At 42.6% G+C, this 24,003-nt stretch overlaps 1 protein-coding gene across 4 annotated transcripts in view; it reads right to left on the bottom strand.

The window, feature by feature from the left end:
* Nucleotides 1–24,003, bottom strand: part of AFF1 (ALF transcription elongation factor 1) — a 142,016-nt gene that overhangs the window by 22,384 nt on the left and 95,629 nt on the right. For all 4 annotated transcript variants that reach the window (XM_052641631.1, XM_052641633.1, XM_052641632.1 and 1 more), the window contains 4 exons: nucleotides 14,285–14,342; nucleotides 14,129–14,166; nucleotides 11,185–11,341; nucleotides 5,188–6,132 (listed from right to left, as the gene is read on the bottom strand). In XM_052641631.1, the coding sequence (XP_052497591.1) occupies nucleotides 5,188–6,132; nucleotides 11,185–11,341; nucleotides 14,129–14,166; nucleotides 14,285–14,342 (1,198 nt within the window). The remainder of the gene's footprint in view (nucleotides 1–5,187; nucleotides 6,133–11,184; nucleotides 11,342–14,128; nucleotides 14,167–14,284; nucleotides 14,343–24,003) is intronic.

The raw sequence follows: 24,003 nt of genomic DNA, 5'->3' as shown, positions 1-24,003 counted from the left end.
TGAGAAGGCGGGTTATGTTCACTGGGCTAAGCACCGCGGAAGAGCAAAATGTATCCACTTTCCCCCTTCTTTCTCATCAGGGAAACATAGGCATTAGACTGGCCCTAAAACAGCTTCTCCATATGACGTTTTTAGGGTAACTAACAGGCACGAAGAAATTAGATGTAAGTGGTTTTAGGAAATTATAGGGATGACTTCAAACCCTTGATTTTGAAGGATAATAACCGGGAATGTCTATCTGGAGAAACAACCCAAGAGAAAACAGGCAGATCTTGGATAGAAGGGAAGGTCTGAACCAACCATCAAGCAATAAAAATGCACATTTTCCCACCAGATCCCATAATTTCCCTCCCCCTTCTTCAAAACACATATAAACCATGCACTGTAATGTGCTTCCGAAAGTGTCCACGCTTCTTGGTCAGTAAAGCAATTATTTAGAAAAAGGGAAAGCCCTGAACGAATGTAACCTCCCTGTTCTGGTATTTGTCTAAACAACTGCTGAGACTGTCTAGAGTTTTACTTGGAAGACTTCTGTAAGGTGACTGAATTAAATGAGATTATCTATGAGAGGTAACGAAGGGCAGAGTCACACTTGCAACTGAACAACAACATCTAGAAAAGCGCCTGGAGCAAAGCTTAGCTCTCTGAATGTTCGGTGTGCTTTTAGAATCCTTTCCTTTGTACCGCCTTGATTATATACTGTGTTGTGCCTCTACACTTCAACTGCTCTTCCAAGTCTGGAAAACAGGAAGCTTAAAAATTACATAAAAGAAAATATAAGTTCTAGTTTAAATTCTAAACTGTAATCAAGTGGAAGAAATTCTGTAGTTTATGTAAGGAGGACCATGCAAGTTCATGCCCATTTACCCTCGTGATTTTCTCTACTTTTTCTCATGAACTGTCCCCGAGCCACTCCTTTACAAAGTAAAGAAGAAAAAAATACAGGTACACCTCTATAGGCACCACATTCAATGGGATCATCACAGCTGTTAACCACCATTAACTTTTTACAATCATCTTCTCACACTTTTGAGTCTAAAGTGGCTTCAAGGATCTGTTGCGGTCATGTCCCACTCTTTGCATCTCTTGCATTGCAGGCAGATTCTTTTCTGGTGAGCCACTGGGAAAGTCCCCTCAAGAATCTGTTAACACTGAAAATACCTGTTAAATTTCGCGGCAAGAAAGGGATGGGAAGGAGCAGGTACATTATTCAATTGCTCTCACTACTTCTTCATGGAGCTTTTTCTAGTGTTCACACTCGATATGAAGAAGATGAAAGTGAAAAGTGAAAATGAAGTCGCTCAGTCATGTCCGACTCTTTGCGACCCCATGGACAGTAGCCTACCAGGTTTCTAAGTCCATGGGATTTTCCAGGCAAGAGTACTGGAGTGGGTTTCCATTTCCTCCTCCAGGGGATCTTCCTGACCCAGGGATCGAACCTGGGTCTCCCACATTGTGGGCAGATGCTTTACCCTCTGAGCCACGAGGGAAGCCCTGAAGAACATGAACACTATCCAAATATGGAGGAAAGCACCCAACCTTAAAAAGAGACCTGGGTGGGACTTCCCTGGTGGTCTGTGCTTCCAATGCAGAGGGCCTGGGTTCAATCCCTAGTCGGGGAACGAGACCCCACATGCTGAAACTAAAGATTCCACACACTGAAACTAACACCTAGTGCAGCCAAATAAATTTAAAGAGAGAGAGAGACCTGGGCTGCCTATGGAGCAGCCCCACTCATAAGCAGAGTCAGGGTCTTGGCAAGAAAGTGGGGAGCCTGGCCCTCACAGAGAACCTGAGGGTGCGGTGTTCAGTCTTAACACCTGCTGGAATCCAGCAGGAAGCAAAACCAATGACACATGGTTCTCTGATCAGGAAGTAACTACACAGTCGGCTGCTGTTTATATTTGTCTAAAGGCTCCTAAGCAATGTTTCTAACTAGTGACATACTTCAGACCAGGAATTCCTAGATCGATGATGTCTAAAAGCACCACTCTGGAGAGATTTCTCGGTCCAAACCACTAGCTCTGTACAATCCTGCCCTGGTAACAAAGCTTCTGCTCCAGAGCCTTAGGCATTAGAGAATCTGAGGAGTTATCTGCCTACATTGCAGGAGACCCAGGTTCGATTCCCAGGTCGGGAAGATGCCCTGGAGAAGGAAATGGCAACCCACTCCAGTACTATTGCCTAGAGAATCCCATGGATGGAGGAGCCTGGCAGGCTACAGTCCACGAGGTCACAACAGTCGGACACGACTTGGTGACTAAACCAGCACCACCAATCTGAGGAGTTAGAAGACACGAGGGGAGTGGGAGGGAGGTTTAAGAGGAAGGGGCCATATGTATATTTTGGCTGAAACCAACCCAACATTGTAAAGCTTATCCTCTAATTTAAAATAAAATTTAAAAATGGGGCGGGGGGAGGGGAGAATAGTAAGTAAAACAAAAGAGAAAAAAGAAAACCACCAATGGGGAGCATGCAGGGTGGTGCTCATCCCTCCACCAGTACCCAGGGCTTTCCCCAAGCAGACAGGGACGTGCAGCCAGGGTTTGGAATGACCGGTTCAGACCCTGATCCTGTCACTCCCACAGCAAACAGGCAGGCTGTTCCCAAGGCCAGACTGCTCAGCTGTGTGCCAGAGGTTTAAAGCAAGCATGTACTTGCCTAAGATGAGAGGGTCATTACTTTTCCATCCTTTGAACAGGAAGATGAATGAGCTGCCCTAGCAGAGCTCAGCCAAGGGCTGTGATAGCTGGCTTCCCTTGGTGGAGCTACAGACAGCTTCTAGATTTGTGCTGGAGGGTGGACTGAGCTGACAACCATCCAGGGAGACTCCAGTTCCCACCTGGTTAGTAAGCTCTTTAGAAGCTAATACTTCTCCCCACTCGAGTTGACGCAGAAGGTCAGCCGTGGAGACTAGATAATATTGGAGCTGGCCAAAAAGTTCGTTTGGGTTTTTCCAAAAGCTGTAATGGAAAAAAACTGAATGACCTTTTTGGCCAACCCAAGGTTATGGTAGCTGGAAGACAGGTGATAAAAGACTTCCCAGGAGGAGGTAAAAAGAGTGTATTTTTGAGGCTTTCTCGGGCATGTTAGGTGTAGGCACCATTTCCCTAGCCTGGTCCATCACAATTTTCTCCATAAAGTTTCACACCTCTTACATACACACATTGTTTCAGAAGTTATCAGGGGACTTCCCTGGTGGACCAGTGGTTAAGAATTTTCCTTCTGATGCAGGAGATATGGGCTGGATCCCTGGTCAAGAAACCAAGATAAGATTCCACATGCCTTGGGGCAACTAAGCTACAACCATAAAGAAACCCCGTCTGCCGCAGCAAAGACCCAGCACAGCCAAAAAGAACGGGCAAAAAAAAAAGTTACTAGGCATGTGAAAATGTCTGCTTCTAGCTGAAACAGCACTGCCAGTTAGCACACTTGATCCCAACCCCACTGGGCTCACCCGCTGCAGTTATGGTAGTAATACACACCCTCACGGCTCATTGGACAAGGTGCTGGAGAAACCACCCCCTTTACTATTTGGTAAAGTCATGTTGTATTTTTAACCTCGTGGAGTAATCAGTCAAATCAGACAGGACAGCAGGCTTCATGATCTTTCTGTCCTTGTTATTCTTAGCTCAACTTCCGTAACTGAGAAGTTTTTTATGTATCTGCAGGAGTGTTAAACTTTTTATTCCTTCTCGGCAGGAAAGAGTTGGCCCTTCTTGTGTCCTTCATTCTGAATGTCGGATAGGTTGGTTTGGGAATGTCACTGGAGCAGGTGGGAATTCACTAATCTCTCATCACCCAGAAGCAGTGAAAAAATACATCGAGAAATGAAATACATCTCAGTAATTCAGAATAAAAGCTGAAAGGACAATGTTCAAAATACCGTATGTCCAAGTAAAGAGGATCTTAAATAACACAGGGGTTACTGTTTCTATTATTATTATGTTTATTCCTGAAGTGAAGCTTCCAAACACTATGCTAAATGACAGACTACTTCACAATGCACCAAAGAGCCTATATTATTCAAAAAGATGCCCTAACCACTCTGTAATAGCTCTAAAACTTTTTCCCACAATGCCCTGCTTATTATTAAAAGTCATTAACAGAGGTCATAAATTCTTAAATATGGTGGTTTCAAATTAACGAGGTGTTGTGGTGCCATGAGTTAAAATATGGACATAATATCAGTCTTAAAAAGATCAAACCACGGGAGTAACATTTAGTGTATATTACTGCTGTCAGTAAATCAGAATTAACATTTCATTTCATATACGGTTTTAATTTCTAAAGGAAAACTTAATGGGCCAGCACCTCCCTGGTGGTACAGAGGAAAAGAAGCGGCCTGTCAATGACAAGGAACACAGGTTTGATTCCTGCTCTGGGAAGATTCCACACGTCACGGAGCAGCTAAGCCCATGTGTCACAACTATTGAGCCAAGAGCCTGGGACCTGCAACTGCCGAGCCAGTGCTGCAGAGCCTGGGACCTGCAACCACTGAGCCAGTGCTTCACAGCCTGGAACCTGCAATGACTGAGCCAGTGCTTCAGAGCCCGGAACCTGCAACCACTGAGCCAGTGCTTCAGAGCCTGGAACCTACAACTGCCGAGCCAGTGCTTCAGAGCCTGGGACCTGCAACCACTGAGCCAGTGCTTCAGAGCCTGGGACCTGCAACTGCTGAGCCAGTGCACCTACTGCTCCTGTTCTCCAATAAGAGAAGCCACCACAGTGAGAAGCCCCCACACCACAACTAGAGAGTAGACCCCCACTCTCCATAACTAGAGAAAAACCCATGCAGCAACAAAGACCCAGTATATCCAAAAAACCATAAATAAAAATAATAAAAGAAAAAACCTAGTGGGTCAGGTGGTAAATACCAATGTTATCCAAATAGATAAAACACACACCCTTAATGCTATATTATTCTAAAGCAGTATGTCCTTCTCAATGACTGCCTCATCTTTATTTCAGCGGAAGTAATCTGGCATTTATTAGCACTTATCTGCATGAAAGACTAACTGGTACTAGGCACTAAAGCAACGTGGAATCCGAAGATTTCCAGCCTCTTCTAAGACAGTTCACGGTTATGTGAACATCATCTTCTAAGACAATCGAGCACCAAACACAGCCCTGGTGTGCCGCAGGCACGGTCCACGCTGGAGGGAAGGTGATTTCTCGCACACTCACCTTTCTCTTTTTGGCCAACTTGCTGGCGTTTTCTGAGCTTCTCTTCTCAGGATCTGGCTTCTTCCCTGCTGGTGGCTGTTTGTCTTCTGGTTTCTTGGGGCGGCTGCCCTTCCCTGGCGGCTGGGGTATCCGAGACAGGAGGTCGAGCGTGATCTTCACCACCAAGCTTTGTGGTGGCGGAGCGTCCCTGAGCGGGGAGAGCAGCTTGGTGTCTCTCGAAGGCACCGGGGGTTTGTCTTTGCGGCGGTCCTCCTGGACCACCACGGCCAGCCTGCAGCCACTAGTCCTGGCGCCGGCGCCGCCGCCGCCACCGCGGACAGGGCCCTGGCTCTGGGTCAGGGGAACGAGCGCAAAGTGTTCGGGGCTCCGGTCCTCTGCCGCTGCGTCTTTCGGGGGCGCCTTCGGGGGGCCGCTGCGGTGCTTCTTCCGGTCGCTGGGGGTGGGCACCGCCGGCTTGGGCTCCCGGCTGTCTGCGGCGCGGGGCCGCCCTTTCGTCTTCACCTTGGGCTTGTCTTTGGAGGGCTGGTCCTTGGAGGGCGGGGGAGGAAGTCCGGGCTCGCTCTCCACCTGCAGGCAGGCGCGCGCATCTGCAGGCGCATCGGTGTGCCCGGGGGCGGAAGCCTTGTTGGGCTTTTTGGGCTGTTTGCTTCCCACGGTTTGCCGCTGGGGGGGCTCCTGCTGGGCAGGGGACTTCTGACAGCTCCTCTTGCCTGAGTGAGGGCCTTCGGAAGGGACCCGGGGGGCTTTGCTGGAGCCTTTGGGGGGAAGCTCTTTGGACTCCGGGCGCTCGTGACCCGCGGTGGCGCTGTCGCCGCCCTTGCCCTTAGTGTCCGAGTGTCCGGCCGGGGGCTCCGTGCTACCCGGGGCCTCGGTGGGCACCGCGGGCTGGCTGACTTTGGTCAGCCAGTTGTCCAGCTGCCATTTGTTGGTTGTCGGAGGCTCGGGCTACAAACATGGAAAAAGAAGACAGGGTTAACTGAGCAGTAATGAGTCTGCTCCTCTGGGTAGCCACCCAGTGCTACAGGACTGTCCCAGGGAGATGCACTCACTCCAAACCTAACAATTCAGGCCCTTTTGATCCCCCTCTAATTACAGAGTAAATCCTATAACAATTAACTCTTAAAACAATCTTCCCATTGTTCATGCTGCAGGAATTCCAGCTGTAGCAGACATTGACTAGTAATAAACCATTAGATACTGACCCGTGCTGACCACTGTCAACTGCTGAGAAATCTGTGTAAGCAAGCTTTTGTTTCATTGATAATTACAGTATAATTTAAACAGATTTTTCATTCTGACTTGTGAACTATCCTATCAGGAAATGATAGGAAAGAATGAAGAGCAAAAAGAATCCTTTTATCAAGGATTTTCAGAAGAAGGTCAATGAACAAACTAAGTCTTAGTGGTTATGGATGGGTTTTGTAGTTTATCCCTTTTTTTTTTTTGACATACTCATCAATCAAAAATGACTTTCTTCAAAACTTGATTTCATTTCTCAATGTACTTAAAAACACTAATACACGAGAGTTTATCACAGATATACTGTCTTCTGAATTTCAAATTTTTCTTCTGGGTAAAAAGAACTAAATGAATTCACATTAGTCACCCATGAGTTCCCCCTTGAATTCTTTAAAAATCAAACACGAAGCCTCTTGTTACAGGTAGTCTGGTCTGAATGAGCACCTGTTTTTCTAAGAAACACAGGGAGGCCCCAGAGCACACAACTGAGAGCAGTGAGATTATACTGATTATCTGTGCAACTCACTAGGAGAATAAACAAAAGTCCCGGGCTTCTCCTGTTTTCCTAACAGCAGATATCGTGCTGAAATCTTTGCTGCTGACTACTGGTACATCACATTCTCTCTCTCCCCAACTGGGCTACTAGATCTCATTAAAGGAATGATAAGGACGTCTTTATCTCCAAATTCTACTTTTATGTCTTGCACACGGTGGTGTACGTGAGATATTTATTTCGGCACTTCTATTGGTATCTTGGGGCTTCCTGGGTAGCTCAAATGGCAAAGAATTGGCCTGCAATGAGGGAGACCTGGGTTTGATCCCTGGGTTAGGAAGATCCCCTAGAGAAGGGAATGGCAACCCATCCAGTATTCTTGCCTGGAGAATTCCATGGACATTGGTATATTACTCTACCTATAAATTGTATGTTCTTTGGGAAAATATTCATGTGTTAGCAGAGTAATTAATGATTACTTTCTTTTTAAAGGGCAGCGTATCACTGGCATGCTGCATGTTTTTCTTAAGATCCATTCTGACAGGTGGTTTGTATGATTAAATTATTTCCACAACACTCCGGGAAGCTAACTGAAAGATATCTCATGCAGAATTTAACTGATTAGATTATGGATAAGGCAATCACTCCAGTAAATGGATGATATTTTATAGGGAAGACTGCTGCTAACGGTTTTCCCAAGTGGGATAGCCCAAACAATTCAACTCAAAAAAAAAAAAAAAAAATTTTCAAACGTAACATGTCTAAGATATGTAGATATAATGTAAAGGCTTTGGGGCCAGGAAAAAATTTTAGGGACTAAACTGGTCAGGTAGCTAGTTTGGGCTTAGTATAACAGTAGTAAAACAGAACTTAGAGGAACTCTAAGGAAAGAGGGCAACAGAATTTTGTTGTTGTTTTCCTGCTTAAGACAATGTATCTTCTTTGTATCTCCCTCCACTTATACCAACTGTATCCCCCACGCTCTCTCATTTGAATTTCAGAGCAAGGAGGGAGGGAAGAAGGAAGAGCTACCCTAACAAAGTCCCACAGGATTTAAAACTGCACTCAACACTCTACCGAGACAGGATGGTTGTTCAGGGTAGAGAAAAGATTCATACCCAGCTTCTACTTGTCAGACACTGTTTCTTGCAAAGACTTGAGGGGGTGGTAGTTCTAACCCCCTAGGAAGGAGCCAAATCCTTCAAACTGTTTCTCAGAAAAGGTACAGGGACCCCTCATCAGGGCTATGCTGACAACCTCACCACAGCCACCAATCCTCTTGCTCTCTAGAGGAGTGCTTATGCATGAACCAAAAGGGGAGGTCATTCCTGGTATAAATAACCTCTGCTCCCCTCCCCCAACCCCAAACAGGGCAGTTTAAGATACATTTAGTAGTCCCTAAAGGAATGTCCTGGATACAGAAATAAAACACATTTTCTTCCACTGTGGTCCTAAAAATGGCCAGAAGGGAGGCCGATGGCCCAATTGCAGGGCAGAACGTCCAGACAAGGCGAAAGGGTAGGGGTGATCCTTTTTGTATACTTACTATGACCACGTAAAATGGACAAAATTCCTTTAAGGCTAGGTATTATCTGAGTGCTGAGACGAGGGAAAGTTATAAGGGACTGATGAAAACTAGACAGGATCAAGGTTTGGACTTTTGTTTTTCCTCAGCCTTTCCTCATGCCCCACCCCCAATCTCCTAGGGCTGGATCAACCCAAACACTGCACAGAGGAGGTGCAAAAACATATGAGCCTTTTAATAAACATTTGACTGTATGTCTCTTTACTTCTCACTTCTCAAGATACAAAATCCATTTATTTTAGGATGAATTATCCTGAAAGAAAAGCTCTGAGCTATGCACAATACACATCCACTGTTTTTGTAAAACAACATAGTTGTTGTGAGGGAGTACAACTCCAAGACTTAGAAGGAAAAAATAAAAAACACAACAGAGAGAAGTGGCATGGTGCTGTAAGAATAAAAGGCTTCCTAGTTAAACGACTATGGGTTTCAATCTTAGTGTTAATACTTCCTTACAGGTGAAAAGAAAACTCCCAACCTTCTAGGGTTCACGGTCATATCGCATAATTTATGAAGAAAGTATCAAGAGCTTAGCAGATAATCAACCATGGTAGTTTACTACCAAAGCACTGGATTAGAGAGAATTAGATTAGAAAACTAAGCAGATGCTTGAATAACTGAGAATAGAAGTCATTTTTCTCTGAACTTTACTTAAGCAGTAAAAGGTCGATGCGTCCCATATATTCTGAAAAGCTGAGGTTTACATGCTGACTCACTATAAAGCTGAGACCCAAAGTGGCTTTCCCCCAAGTTCACCACCAGCCTGTTGGCACACATATAACATTTCCTATCTCATAAGATCACTGGACTACTTTGTCAAATGAATTTTAAATGGAGACTTTTAAGAAGCGAACTTCTCAGCATTAAAAATAAAACATAGAGTGAAAAAGTTAAAACTAGCAACTCCGGGCTATTACGGAACTCATGTAGTGCTCGACTAACTCAGTGTTACAATAATGCAGGTATTTATTTTAAAAGGAAAGAAAGGTTGTTAAATAACTTTGGGGAAAATTAAAGGTTTAAAACCTAGACAAAGACAAAACCAGGTCTGAGGAAGCCAAGCCTTGGTATGTAACCAACAAACCATACTGAAGTCTAAGTTTGCATAGTAAGAGAAATGTAAAATATGAGCCTATTTAGGAAAGCGATTTTTAAAAAGTAGAGTAGAGTGGGAACATCATTTTCCAGCGAAGAGTCTCTAAATCTATTCTATTCAATAACCTCTTGAGCAGCAAGATACAACCAATGAGTTGGCTGGAAAGTTTGTTCAGATTTTTCCATCAGATGCTACAGAAAAACTCAACCAAACTTTTAAGCCAATCCAATGTTTCATTAATACAAATGCCAGATTAATTTTTTCTTCTGAGTTTCAATTATTCAGCCAAATCTGTGCCATTTCCATTTTATTTGAGTCAAATTTTATTATTTAATTGGATTCTCTTGCTTATCACAGTAACCAAACAAGCATGCAGATTTTCCTTCATGAATAAGGTGAGACCTAAAGCAAAGACCTTATGAACAACCACATAGTTTCTCTGTAGAGAATATTCAGTATTTTTCCCCCTGGGGCATAGGAGAATTACTTCAACAGCAGCTAGTGTCTCATGAGAGATCAGCCCCCAGAAATACAGACAGTAGCTTCTAAAATCTGAAAGGCACTTCAAGTGCAACTAATGCTGATCTATGTTTATTCACTCCGAAACTATTTACTGAGCACTTACCCCTATGCCAGACATTAACTCATATCTAACAACAACAGCAAGATGACACTCAGCCCCGTCCTCATCCTCCCTTGCCCTGGGACAGCGCTCTTCAGTCAGACGTATTTGGCTAATGCGCTAACGCAGTGGCCTTGTTTTCTTAACAGCAGAGACAAATACTGAAAACTTCAACACTGTTTTAATCAGCAAGTCTCATTTCCTGGGATTCCTACCTGAAATACACAGAATACTTTTCTCTATACACGTGGGTCTGGGTCACTAACAATGCCTTCCCGGTGCAAACATTTTTCACTGCTCCACTAAGTTTAGAAGAGACTGGGCAACTCTGTTAATTGTTACTACATTTCTTGTACTCAGCAATCCAATAAATAGCATATATCCTCCAGAAAGATTTAGTGCCTGAGATGTTCAGTCTCCTCTGTTTATCTTTACAATACCTCTGGAGGGTGGTGGATAGGCAACTTGGGGCAGAGGGACCAAGAGAGAGGCTCTGGCAAAACTACTCTGCCATCCATTTAATGCACAGGCTTTTAGTGATTCAAAAATAGAACCTCTGATGGCTTCTTTCTAGTTCACTCTTCCTGCCCTTTGCTAAAACAGGCTGCCTCCTTTTGATTGGATTCATGCATTCCTGAAATTTCAAAACGCTTTCTCATTAATATGAAAATAGCTGCCTACTGAAAACAGAGTCTTCGGTTCTCAAAAGAAGGGAAAAGAAAAGGGGGTGTACACGTTCTCAATGAGTTGCTTTTCAGAACGGCTCTGGCAGCCACAGGGAAGGACTCATCCTTTTCAACAGGAGGGATAAGACCTCGCCCCCCAAGCTCCACCACCAGATGCCCGGTGAGCAAGTAAACACAAACAGGAAAGCGAGGCAGGAAAGCGCCGCCCCGGGATGGGACAGGGCGGCACCCGGGCTGAGGTCGGCACCGGGCTGAGGTCGATGGCGCCCCCGGTACCTCGGGAGCCGGGGCTTCTCGGGGCTCGTTCTCCTCGCTGTCACTGGAGCTGCTCTCGCTCTCCGAGTCCGAGGAGCTGTCGGAGTCGCTGGTGCTCTCCGATTCGGCGCTGCTGGAATGTGCTGAGGCCTCGGCTGCTGGCAGCGCCGGCGGAGCGCTGCGGGGAAGCGACAGAGGCAATCAGAGACCCAGGCGAGGCGGATTCCTTCCCTCTTTACTCACTCCGCTCTTTGCCCGCTCTTCTGCTACTCGAAAGAACATGAGAACCTTGCAGGGACTCCTCCTGTGTAGCGCACGGAACAATGCTCCATGTTATGCGGCAGCCTGGGTGGCAGAGGAGTCTGGGGGAGAATGGATACATGTATATGTATGGCTGGGTCCCTTTGCTGCCCACCTGAAACTATCACAACATTTATTGGCTATATCCCAATACAACATAAAAAGTTTTTTAAAAAATTTTTAAGTTAAAAAATAATATATATTATTTTTATATAATAAAAACTAAGAGAAACTCTCTCAGTCCTATCGGACTCTTTACAACCACACGGACCATACAATCCATGGAATTCTCCAGGCCAGAATACTGGAGTGGATAGCCTTTCCCTTCTCCAGGGGATCTTCCCAACCCAGGGATCAAACCCAGGTCTCCCGCATTGCCAGCAGATTCTTTATCAGCTGAGTCACAAGGGAAGCCCAAGAATACTGGAGTGGCTAGCCTATCCCTTCTCCAGCGGATCTTCCTGATCCAGAGTGAGCTATCAGGGAAGCCTTAACAAAACCTAATGCTCTATCAAAAAAAAAAAAAAAAAAAACACCCTACTGTGTAGCACATGGAAATCTGCTCAATGTTATGTGGCAGCCTGGATGGGAGCAGATTTTGGGGGAGAATGGATACACAAACATGAATGGTTGAGTCCCTCTGAGGTCCACCTGAAACTATCACAACTGTTAATCAGCTATACCCCAATACAAAGTAAGTTTTTGTTTTGTTTTTTTTAAAAGATTACCTTGCAGTACTACAATGCATGACCATGATATCCAATTGAGACCAAGGCCTATTCATGGTGGCTCAAAAATCAGTGAAAACCCTTGAAACAGCTCACCAGATAATTGCCTAACAAATGCCTGGGGGATTTTCCTGAAGAACACTGTGAGCTATGTAAACTGCAAGATGCCAGCTACTCCAGATCAGGCATTGACAAACCATAGCCTAAGCTGGCTGCCTGCTTTTCTAAATAAAGTTTTATTGGAATACATCCACACCCCTTTATTTTCTGCATCATCCGGGCCTGCTTCTGTATTACAAAAGCAGAGCTGAACAGTTGCAGCACAGGCTTTATGGCCTACAAAGCCTAAAACCTTGACTTTCTGACCTTTTAAGTTTGCTGAGGCCTGCAATATAAAACCCAAAGAAGTTGGCTTATAAAAGAACAGCCAATCCATTGAAGTGCCCCTGCATTCTTCATATGAGAACCAACTGCGGAGTAGCCAGAGGCTGCTGAATACAAATGGGGTTCCTTTGGAAAGTGATAATCCACTCACACTTCTTGGGGAGATGATAAAATGGACTTTCTTTATGAGAGATCATCCCCAAATATCAGCTGAATATCAGAGAGAATAACAACTGTTAAGTTTTCAAAACAGGGCAAAAACTCTAGGCCTCTGAGAAAACACAGTGATCATACTGCTGGACACACAAAGAATGGCAACGCATATCTTCAAGCTTTGCCCCGGATGGAATTAGCCAAAGCAGTTAATAACTACAATTGTGAAAGCCTCCAAATCTACCCAAAACATTTTCAAAATAACCAATGTATTAAATAACTAAATTAGAATAATGAAAAATTATTAGACAGTAATAAAAGCACTAGATGAGGCGATTTTTAAACAAACACTACATAAAAACAGAATTTTCTCATTTCAAATTTGTAGTAGCTAAAAAGCTTAAGCCAGTGAGAGTCAGAAAGAGATACACTTTCAATATTATTCCTGCCTCTAATGTATCCTCCACTTTGCAGGGATTTTTTTTTTTTTCCCTCTTTTTTCCCCCTCCTCCACTCCCATTACAAAGTTAGGTTACTTTGCCATATTTTCTAAGTTGTTAGAAGTCATGAAAAATGACTGAACAAAATGAGCTATAAATAAGCAGAGTTTATGAATCCTTAAGATCTCACATAATTGAGTGACCTTCCCCCACATTTACAGGAAACTCAGTTGGATGAGAGGTTTTCAGCAGTGAGCTTGTCTCAAAATGGATGACCATCTCTCAAGGGACTAAAACAGCTACAGGGTAACTGAACTCTCTGTCCATGGAGGTCAGGTACTGGCATATTAAATCATTAAATTCAGTATCAGAGGATATGGTAAATAAAGGTAGTTCAGAAAATTTCCATTTTCAGCAATGAAAGCATTACATTTTCTAAAATATGGTTAGCTGTTTACAAAGTGAAAAGAGTACCATTTTCTGTCATACTAGAATGTATTGCAGTTCATTTTTAAAAAGCACCTAAAGCAATTGGAATATTGACACAACTGTGAAGACAGGGACTATGGAAAACAACTTCTAGAACTAATTCGGCTTCAGTTTTGAAGACATAGTAAACCTGTCTCTTTCATAAAAACACTGGGCTCTTCAATATAACTTCTCAAATGCTGGTTACATAATACTGATGAAAGTGATTGAAGCTTATTTCAAAGGCTCCAATTTTAAACATACAAAGCCAACTAAAGATTCAGGTGGACACAGGGACTCTTTCTCTTTTATAAACAACCTGTCCAGGGCTGACTTTAGCTTCCGCAATATTAAACAGGTCCTTTCTTTTACCTGTGATCTTCCATCTCCTCCCATGAAGACGCTATGAAAGTACTGAATAAGACTAATTTCCCCATTTGGCAGAAACAAGCAAACATTCTGTACAGATGCGGAGAAATCAGAACACGGTACCTTGGAGGTGCAGGTGCGAAAGGTGGCTTCTCTGAGGTCTAGACATTCATAGTAAGGGGAAGAAGGACAGGAAAAGAACAAAAAAAAACAGGGTAAGTGGCTCGGAAATACTGAGGATTCAAGGAGTCTTGGTATTATGGGGTGTACAGAACTTACTTGATCACTGTCACTGTCCTCCTCACTGTCACTGAGCTGAAGGTCATCTTTGAGCATGCTGGAACAGGCAGGGGCAGAGACATTGCAGAATTTAAAGTAATGTCTAAAAACCTTTTTTCACATATAAACAGGAAAAAGTGCTTAATGAAACAAGAGAGGGTGGGACAGGTATAACTTCTCTTTATTCACCAAATGCTTCATTTTCCTGGAAATGTTAAGTTTTACAATTTAAACACAGAAACTTGTCCAGTCCAAGCTCTTTATCATTTCAAAGCTGAATGTTTCACACATTCAGAGCATTAAAAGCGGAACAAGGGGTTTGTTGCCAGCCCTGAGACTTAAGTTCCCAGGTCCACACAAAGAAAACAAACAACAACAAAAACAGTGCCAGACACTTAAAAAGCACTATTATTAATTTAATACTTCTGTATTACATTAGTTTAATAATACTTATTATTAAATAAATTATTAAAATATTATTAAAAGTACTATATTAATTTAATAAATACAGAATAAGATGTATGAAGCTTATTGAGGCAACTGTCACCAAACAGCTACGTTACATCTTTGTCCAAAAGACATTATTAACATTGAACTTTTTCACACACACAAACCTCTTCTTCTGTCTGCTTGAACACCAATCAGTGGACAAAGCAGTAGTAATTCAAACAGTACTGTTGTCTAAAAAAAACAATTAACCTTACTGCTATCATTCAGATAGAAATATGAAAGAAACTCAGTTCATGTCCTCAAAGTTATACTAAGACTTATCTCTAGGCATTCAGGTTTATGATGAACCTAAATATTAAAAGCAAACATTTTCCAATCTGTACTTGTTTACTCTGATCTTAGCCCCTTCCCTACCCATCCTCTTCTTTACCTTCTTCCATGGAGATATCCAACATCAAAGGAATAAATCAGTAATTGTTCCCTCCCACTTCCCCCAAAATTTACAAGCATGACTATTTGAGGAAATGTTGTAAGTGAAACTGGGGGAAAAAAATAGGGAGTATTAGTGATGTTCCAAAAAGCAAATTATATAGAAGCTACAATCCTTCAGTACTTCTAGAAATACCTCTTCAATATTCTTACCAACAATTTTTATTGCAAACTCATTGTTCAGTCACTAACCTGCCACTGAAGTAAGCAGGCATTATTTTGGGGGGAATCTATGGTTAAAAAAAAAAATCCCTTTATTTTCTAATGAAAGTAAAGGATAAAACTTGGCTCTTTCAAAATGACCCCCATGTGCAATGTCATAATTCTGCCGAGGACTTATTTTCACCAACAAATGCACTGAAAAACATCTTGTGATAAGTTTTCAAAAATGAAAACTGTTAGCCACTTGTAAATGTAGACCTTGCTCAATATTCATCTATGTGTTTTCAGTCGTGTCAGACTCGTTGCAATCCTTCAGACTGTAGCCCACTAGGTTCCTCTGTCCATGGGTTTCTCCAGGCAAGAATATTGAAGTGGGTTGCCATTTCCTCCTCCAGGGGATCTTTCCAACCCAGGGATCGAACCCGAGTCTTCTGCATCTCCTGCCACCTGGGAAGCCCAATATTTACCAAGTAGAAGCTAAAATCCTATTTTAGCAAGGCTAGAAGACACAGCCTTCAGATGCAGAACTTGGCAGCAGCAATCATAATGATGTACAAGAAAAAGTCACTCAACAGGTTTACTGCTTTAAGAACAGCCTGGCTGGGATATACACAAGCAGAAGATAAAAGATATATCTTTGTGTAAAGCAATTATCCTTCAATAAAAAAAATAAATTAAAAAAAGATATATCTTTGGAAGAAATGTTAGATATAATATAACTAGGGGGAAAAAAAACCCTGGCAAAGTATATTCAATATAAACCAGCAACAACAAAACCACAGTAAATGGACCTCTTTGTTTCCCACTCATTGGGTTTGTTTTGTATAAAGCTGATTTGCCTTAATTTCCTGAAACATCAATGATCATGTAATCCAACCACACTTCCTGTTGCAAGCAGAGGACTAGCTAAAAACTTTGTTCGCTTAGCTACTGAATGCCGAGCTTCTGTGCATATATACTCTCAAGTCAGAAAGTATATAAGATACTGTATGTTCAGTAACTCAGAAGGTACTTGTTCTGACTTTTACTCTACTTCCTCTGAGGGAATGAAAAGGGACTGTAAAAATGCTCCTAGATCCTTCTCCCCTTCAGAGTATTAGGTAGGCAGATGATAACAAAACAGGCCTGCAGGTTATTCAAGACCGAAAGGGCTGACCAATAGTGACCTGTGAAAGAGACTGCTAAAGATATCTCCAAGGAAGCATTAACTCAGAAAAACAAAAGAGAGAGAGAGAGAAGAAACCAATAAGGTCAAACAAAACCAAACACTTATGTAGGATGTACTAAGGATTTACACGTGGTATTAGGTTGGCCAAGAAGTTCCTTTGGGTTGTCCATGCCATCTTACAGGAAAGCATGAATCAACTTAATGGCCAATCCAACATTTCACTTGATCGAAATTCACGGGCATCATTTATTTGACACAAGAGTCAGCAGACATAGTGTATGTCTTGCAACTCAGCCAAGAGTAGCCACAGAATCTTCCAGAAACCAAGGTTTATTCTATCATTAGCAATGGTTAGCTCAATATAAATCAGTAGTGGGGAAAGAAATATTTTCTCAAGTTTCGGATAACAAACATGTACTGTATCTCTAAAAAGAATAAACTTTACTTAAAAAACATGACTAAGTTTTGTTAATAAAGAAAATTAAACATCAATGCCATTATAATTTTTTTAAAACAGAATCTATATAGTTGGGAAAAAATGTAACTTGAAGACAGGTAGAGGTGTTATGCTTAAAGGGATCAGTTGCTAAACTCCCCTACTTGTGCCGCAACTATCTGAATTTGAGGCCATGCATATCACTAAATTACCATACCAATTATGTTTTAGGATCTTCATATAAGATAGATTAATGGCACCCCACTCCAGTACTCTTGCCTGGAAAATCCCATGGATGGAGGAGCCTGATGGGCTGCAGTCCATGGGGTCGCTAAGAGTCGGACACGACTGAGCGACTTCACTTTCACTTTTCACTTTCATGTACTGGAGGAAATGGCAACCCACTAAAGTGTTCTTGCCTGGAGAATCCCAGGGACGGGGGAGCCTGGAGGGCTGCCATCGATGGGGTCGCACAGAGTCGGACACGACTGAAGCGACTTAGCAGCAGCAGCAGCATGCTATTCTTCATATACTACACTCTACTGATATGTGCAATAGACTGGTCTCTTACTGTCAAGATGACAAATTGCAGCACATTTGGGTGAGCACCTCTGCACCGACTAAACGAGACGCAAACCTCCTAGATCTAGTCTCCTTCATACTAATAAAACCTAAGTTAAGAAACATAAGACCCAAGGGCCAGACTGAACTGTAAGTTTTTCTGAGGTAGGATCAAGTCATTTTCGCCTTCATATTTTATCTAGAACTTGGCAGGCAGCCTAAGAAACTGGTTGAATAAACAGCATCCCTTTTGCTGATTAAGTAACAGTACCACATAGCTGTGCCCTTTCTGTGATCTGAACTTGCACTGATTTTATGCACAACCCCATGGGCTGGCTCTGATCACCCCCTCACATCCTAAGGGATGAAGAAACAGCTCAGAATAGCCGCCTAACTTGCCTAAAATCATGAAGTTGGTTATATGCTGGAGCTGGCATGCAAAAGCCGTTTCATTGGATACCATCTCCTAGCTGTGGCCAATATAGGACAGTGGTGAAAAAACCTAACAGAGCATGAAAACTAAGTGCCAGAAGCCACTGAGAGAAAGACTCTGGTTTAAAAGAAAGTAAGAACTATACTGCTGGAGTAAAATGAATACCCTATTCTCCTCCTGCCTTCCATCTTTTCCAGCATCAGGGTCTTTTCAAATGAGTCAGTTCTTTGCATCAGGTGGCCAAAGTATGGGAGTTTCAGCTTCAGCATCAGTCCTTTCAATGAATATTCAGGACTGACTTCCTTTAGGATGGACTAGTTTACATACTATTTAAACTGATCAAGTAACGAATTTCATTTCCAAACTCTAAGGGGAAAAAAAAAAATTATTTCAAAGCATAGGGAACCATATGGCCAGGCCTGGCACTGTTCAAAAGAAAGCAAATGCTCAGGTAAAGCGACTCTTTGAACTACCATGTAGGTTTAACCACATTTTACGTGATCGGTTAAGTAAACTTCTTACTGAAGGGTTACAAACAATCCTCAAACCTCTTTGAAACAAATGCATTCTTCAGACAGCTGTTCTGCAAAGCTGAAAGAGCTGCATACAGGTTCCAGCAGGCATGCTTCAGCAGCTCAGAGCCTGATGATACTGTGTGAAGACACACCAGACAAGCCTTTATTCTTTTACTATCCCTTAGTACTAGGCTTACCCAAAGCTTCAACTGCCAATATGTTGTAACATCTCAATTCAGAACCCAAAACTCTTTCAATACACTGATTTCTTAGCTTAACATTTCCTATGATCGGGCCATACCTTTGATTTGGAAAAGAGCAAGTGGAGGCAAGCTCAAAGTAGTTGCTTGCGATTAATAAGTCACCACCCTGGCATTAGGTGTGCCCATAATGGCAAATGAAGTGATATGTACTTTTCAAAAACCACTAATGAGCATGTGAGAACGTGTAAACCTGCACAATTCTCATATTTCCCAGATGTTTAAATTATATCAGGATTTGATTTCTTTTTTGGAAGGGCAGAAATAAGGACTGCAAATGCTTTGTGCAGGAGGTGATGGGAGGTGACAAGTTACTTAGAGGGCTCCACATATCATAAATTTTTAAAAATGAAAAAGCAGAGCCCCTAAGACACTGTGACACAACATAAAACTGGAGACTCTCCAAATGGTGACGGTAATTGGCAGAATTCAAGTTTAGGAGAGACCGTCTATGGGAGATGGTGGGCTAATAGGGCAGAGGGAAAAGTGACTGGATACATGATTCACTACAGTATGTGACCTTAAGGTAAATAAGGCAAAACAAAACAAAACAAAACAAAACAAAACCTAGAGGTGTGAAAGATTATTTAAACTCCATGGATGAAGTGAAGATTTCTGAAGTCAAACAAGGACATGAGAAAAATCACAAGGGTATAAATGAGTGAAAAGCTGAAGTCTGTGTGTGTTAAAAGCTCCATCATGTCCAGTTCTTTGTGACCCTATGGACCATAGCCAGATATGTTCTTCCATCCATAGGATTCTCCAGGCAAGAATACTGGAGTGGATAGCCATTCCCAACCCAGGGATCAAACCCAGGTCTGCACTGCAAGCAGATTCTTTACCGTCTGAGCCACCAGGGAAGCCCACTGAAGTTAATAAATAAGATTAAGTCATTAAGTATGATAAACAAGATACTAGTACCAGATGACATTCTAGACAACTGGAAACAAAATCTAGAAAAATGATTACTGAAAATGATATTCTATTAAACATTGCTTATAGGTATTTAATTAAGTTCATGCACAATGTTTTCTCCTTCTTTATTTATTCTGAGTATTTACTATGTGCCAGGCCCTGCTCTGGACTTTAGGGATACAACCCTAAGCAGACAGAAATCCCTGTCTTGTGCACTCAGAGCCCAGGGAAGGCAGATAAGTAACCAAACTACATTCTTTCTCAATGTGTAACAAGCCTGCAGAGGGGAGAAAAGCATAAGAGAAAAAGATGGCTATAGGCTGTTGTTCTACATCAGGTTAGTTAGGGAAGACTGGACAGATGAAGGGATGACATCCAAGGAGGGGACTGAGAGGAGAAGGGAACACAGTGCAAGAAATGGGGGAGGGTGATTAGGGCACAGGAGAAAGGCCAGTGTGGCCAGAGTGGAAGAGTGTGTGTGTGTTCGGGGTGCTGGGGGAGCATAAAGAAGGAGGTGAAGAGGTAGGCTATAGGCCTCGGAGGCCTCTGCAAGGTGGCTGAGTGGGCAAACTCTGGGGTCACTTACTCAAGTAAATTACCAGTATGATTAAAAATAAGACTTAAATAGACCCTAAGGACACCCTAGAAGCCATGTCTTCCATATGCAAATTATTATTTCAAAGTAGTCACTTTCACTAGACCCTAGATAGCATATTAAAAAAGCAGAGACATTACTTTGCCGACAAAGGACCATCTAGTCAAAGCTATGGTTTTTTCAGTAGTCATGTGTGGATGTTCGAGTTGGACTATAAAGAAAGCTGAGCGCTGAAGAATTGATGCTTTTGGACTGTGGTGTTGGAGAAGACTCTTGAGAGTCCCTTCGAGATCCAACCAATCAATCCTAAAGGAAATCAATCCTGAATGTTCATTGGAAGGACTGATGATGAAGCTGAAACTCCAATACTTTGGCCACCTGATGCGAAGAGCTGAGTCATTGAAAAAGACCCTGATGCTGGGAAAGACTGAAGGCAGGAGGAGAAGGGGATGACAGAGGATGAGGTGGTTGGATGGCATCACTGACTCGATGAACATGAGTTTTGAGCAAGCTCTGGGAGTTGGTGATGGACAGGGAAGCCTGGTGTGCTGCAGTCCAGGTGGTTGCAAAGAGTCAGACACGACTGAGTGACTAAACTGAACTGAGTCACTTCCAATAAGAATTGTTGCTGCTCAGTCGCTCAGTCATGTTTGACTCTTTGCAACTCCATGGACTGCAGCACACCTGGCTCCTCTGTCCTCCGTTCTCTTCCAGAGTTTGCTCAAACTCATGTCCATTGAGTCAATGATGCTATCTAGCAATCTCATGCTCTGCTGGCCCCTTCTCCTTCTGCCATCAATCTTACCCAGCATCAGGGTCTTTTCCAATGAATCAGCTCTTTGCATCACATGGCCAAAGTATACTGGAGCTCCAGCATCATCCCTTCAGTGAACATTCAGGGTTGATTTCCTTGGTTTTCAAATGCCTTCAGAGCCTGCAGCCCATCAAGCCCCTTTTAAGGTGGCAAGTATTATCTGCCTCCCTCTCACCATTCAGGTTCCAGATCAAATGCCACCTTCTCTGAGAGACTTTCCTGAGCCTCCCAGAAGTATCAACACCACCACCACCCCAAATGCCTCCTCAAGAGTGTCCCTATCACATCACCTAGTTTGTATTCTATGCCACCTGCATAGACATGGAAGACAAGGACTTTATCTTGTTGGCTACTGTTTTCCCAAGCACCAGCCACACAGCATGTGTTTAAGAATTAAGTACTGAATGGATGAATGGAGGCAACTTTTGGAAGCACCTCCAAATTGCCTGGCATCAAGCCCAGAGAATAATATTTATATGATTAGGGTCAAAGCATGTTAGAGAATGAGAATGATTTTTCTTATGCAGAACATAAACAAACTCATTTATGTAACACCTACTGTACAACAGGCACTTGATAAACTTATTCTCCTTGTCTATTTTATTTGACCTTTGGTCTAAGACCAAGTATATATTATCCTAAAGGGGTACTCCCAGAATAGTTCAAGCCATCATTTGGGAAATATATATAGATCCAAGGGGAATAATTTGGAGAAGACAACTGTCCAGCACTTTAGGAGTATTTTTCATAATTACTTAAAATATGCTCTGCAGGTCCAGTGGTTAAGAATCCATCTGCCAAATCAGGGGACACAGGTTCAATAACTGGTCCAAGAGACGTCCACATGCCTTGGGGCAACTACTGGCCCACATGCCGCAACTCCGGAAGCCCGTGTGCCCGGAGCCTGTGCGCTGAGACAAGAGACGTCATCGCAATGAGAAGCCTAAGCATTATAACTAGAGAAAGCCCACGTGCAGCAATGAAGACCCAGCACCACCAAAAAGTTAATATAAAAATATATATAGGCTCCACTTCATAGCTTCACCAGAAAATCCCTTCAATATTATGCAAGTCCCTAGCATAAAAAATACAATGTTAAGTTAAATATTGTCCTGCAAGAGATCCTAGAATATGGTCTACTAAAGCCAGAAATCCAAGAATTAAATTGACTATTCCAAAAGACTGTAATTCTACCATGAAAGGAGGTGCTTCTGCATTTGGGAATTTTACCATTTTCCGAATATTGGTTTATGTGTTGCAGTAACTATAATTCTGAAATAAGCAAATTTTTCAAACACTGTTCAGAATGACCATTTGTTTGCTTTCACTCAAGCATGGAAATTTTTCAGTACCCAGTATTATAATTTCTGACATCTCCATAGCATGGCTAATAGTAACTCATTAAAAAAAAAAAAAAAAAGCTATATTCCTTATTCTCTTTCATTTAATACCTCTACTTTTTTTTCTCTTGAGAAACAGAACATTTTCTTCTGTATCTACGTCACTAAAATAATTATGAATACCAGTAACTTTGGATTCACAATTACTTATTCAGTTGGGAATAAAAGCAAAGTGCATCTTCTTCCAGCAATGCCAGATATTTGAGAACCAAGAATTATGATTAGTAATGAAAAGCTCTTTATTTACATTCTGAGAAGCTGAAGGTTTACTGTAGATGTACAAATGTATCACTGACCAGCACAAATATATGTTCCTTGTTTACAAAAGAGCTGAAGAACTGTGAATAAGGGACAGGGGTATACTCTCAAGGACAAATAATTTATAAGTTTATCCCCTTAGGGTAACTTCTACTGTTAATACTTCTTCCAAACATTTATCAGCAAATAGCCCTTTAAGTCAGAGCTGTCAAGTGATATAAAGATCTCAGGTAAGACACGTTCATAACACACAACCTTTTTTGTTAATTGAAGTTCAGCTGACTTATAATGTTGTGTTAATTTGTGACTTTATGGATAGCAGCATGCCAGGCTCCTCCGTCCATGGAATTCTCCAGGCCAGAATACTGGGATAGGTTGCCATTCCCTTCTCCAGGGGATCTTCGAAACCCAGGGATTGAACCCTGGGTCTCCTGCATTGGCAGATGGATACTTTACCATCTGAGCCACCAGTGAAGCCCAATCGAACTTCCGGGACAATCCCAACCCCAGTCTTCAGGTTCAAATGCTTGCCCTCATGTGGAAAGAAATGTTCCAAGTAAGTAATAAAAATTTCAAATTGCTGGGCTTCCCTGGTGACTCAGTGGTAAAGAATTTACCTGCCAATGCAGGAGACATGGGTCTGATCCCTGGATCCAGGAAGATTCCACATGCTGTGCAGCAATAAAGACCCAGCACAGTTGTAAATAAATAAATTTTAAAAATTTTTTTCAAATTGCTGTAATTGCTCATTTCTCTAACTGATGATTTCTGAAGCAAAAACAAACAGAAAGGAGGGCACCATCTAGTTAGGACTTGGCAATGTGGGGGGAGGTAGCAGGTGGGAAGGAGAAGCAAGTCGGTCACAACAACGCCCATCAACTGCTGTACAGTTTCTCAAACATTAGCACGTTATCCCTTTTGAGAGGCTGGCGAAAGCACTGATATTAGGAAACTGTCTGAATGTACTAACCACAATCACACACGTGAAGGAAATAATGTTGCTGTTGTCAGTAAGTCATAGTCAACTCTTTGCGACCCCATGGACTGTAGCCCACCAGGCTCCTCCGTCCATGGGATTCTCCAGGCAAGAATACTGGAGTGGGTTGCCATGCCCTCCTCCACGGGATCTTCCCGACCCAGGGACTGAACCCATCTCTCCTGCGTGGCAGGCAGATTCTTTATCACTGAGCCACCTGGGAAGCCCAAAGGGCATAACAGCAGAAAAAGGAAATACTTTGTACTGGGCCCTGAGAACTCAACAGA

Source organism: Budorcas taxicolor, chromosome 6 (genome assembly GCF_023091745.1).
Source record: "Budorcas taxicolor isolate Tak-1 chromosome 6, Takin1.1, whole genome shotgun sequence".
In the NCBI taxonomy this organism is placed as follows: Eukaryota; Metazoa; Chordata; class Mammalia; order Artiodactyla; family Bovidae; genus Budorcas; species Budorcas taxicolor.
This window is presented reverse-complemented; position numbering and strand designations above follow the sequence as displayed.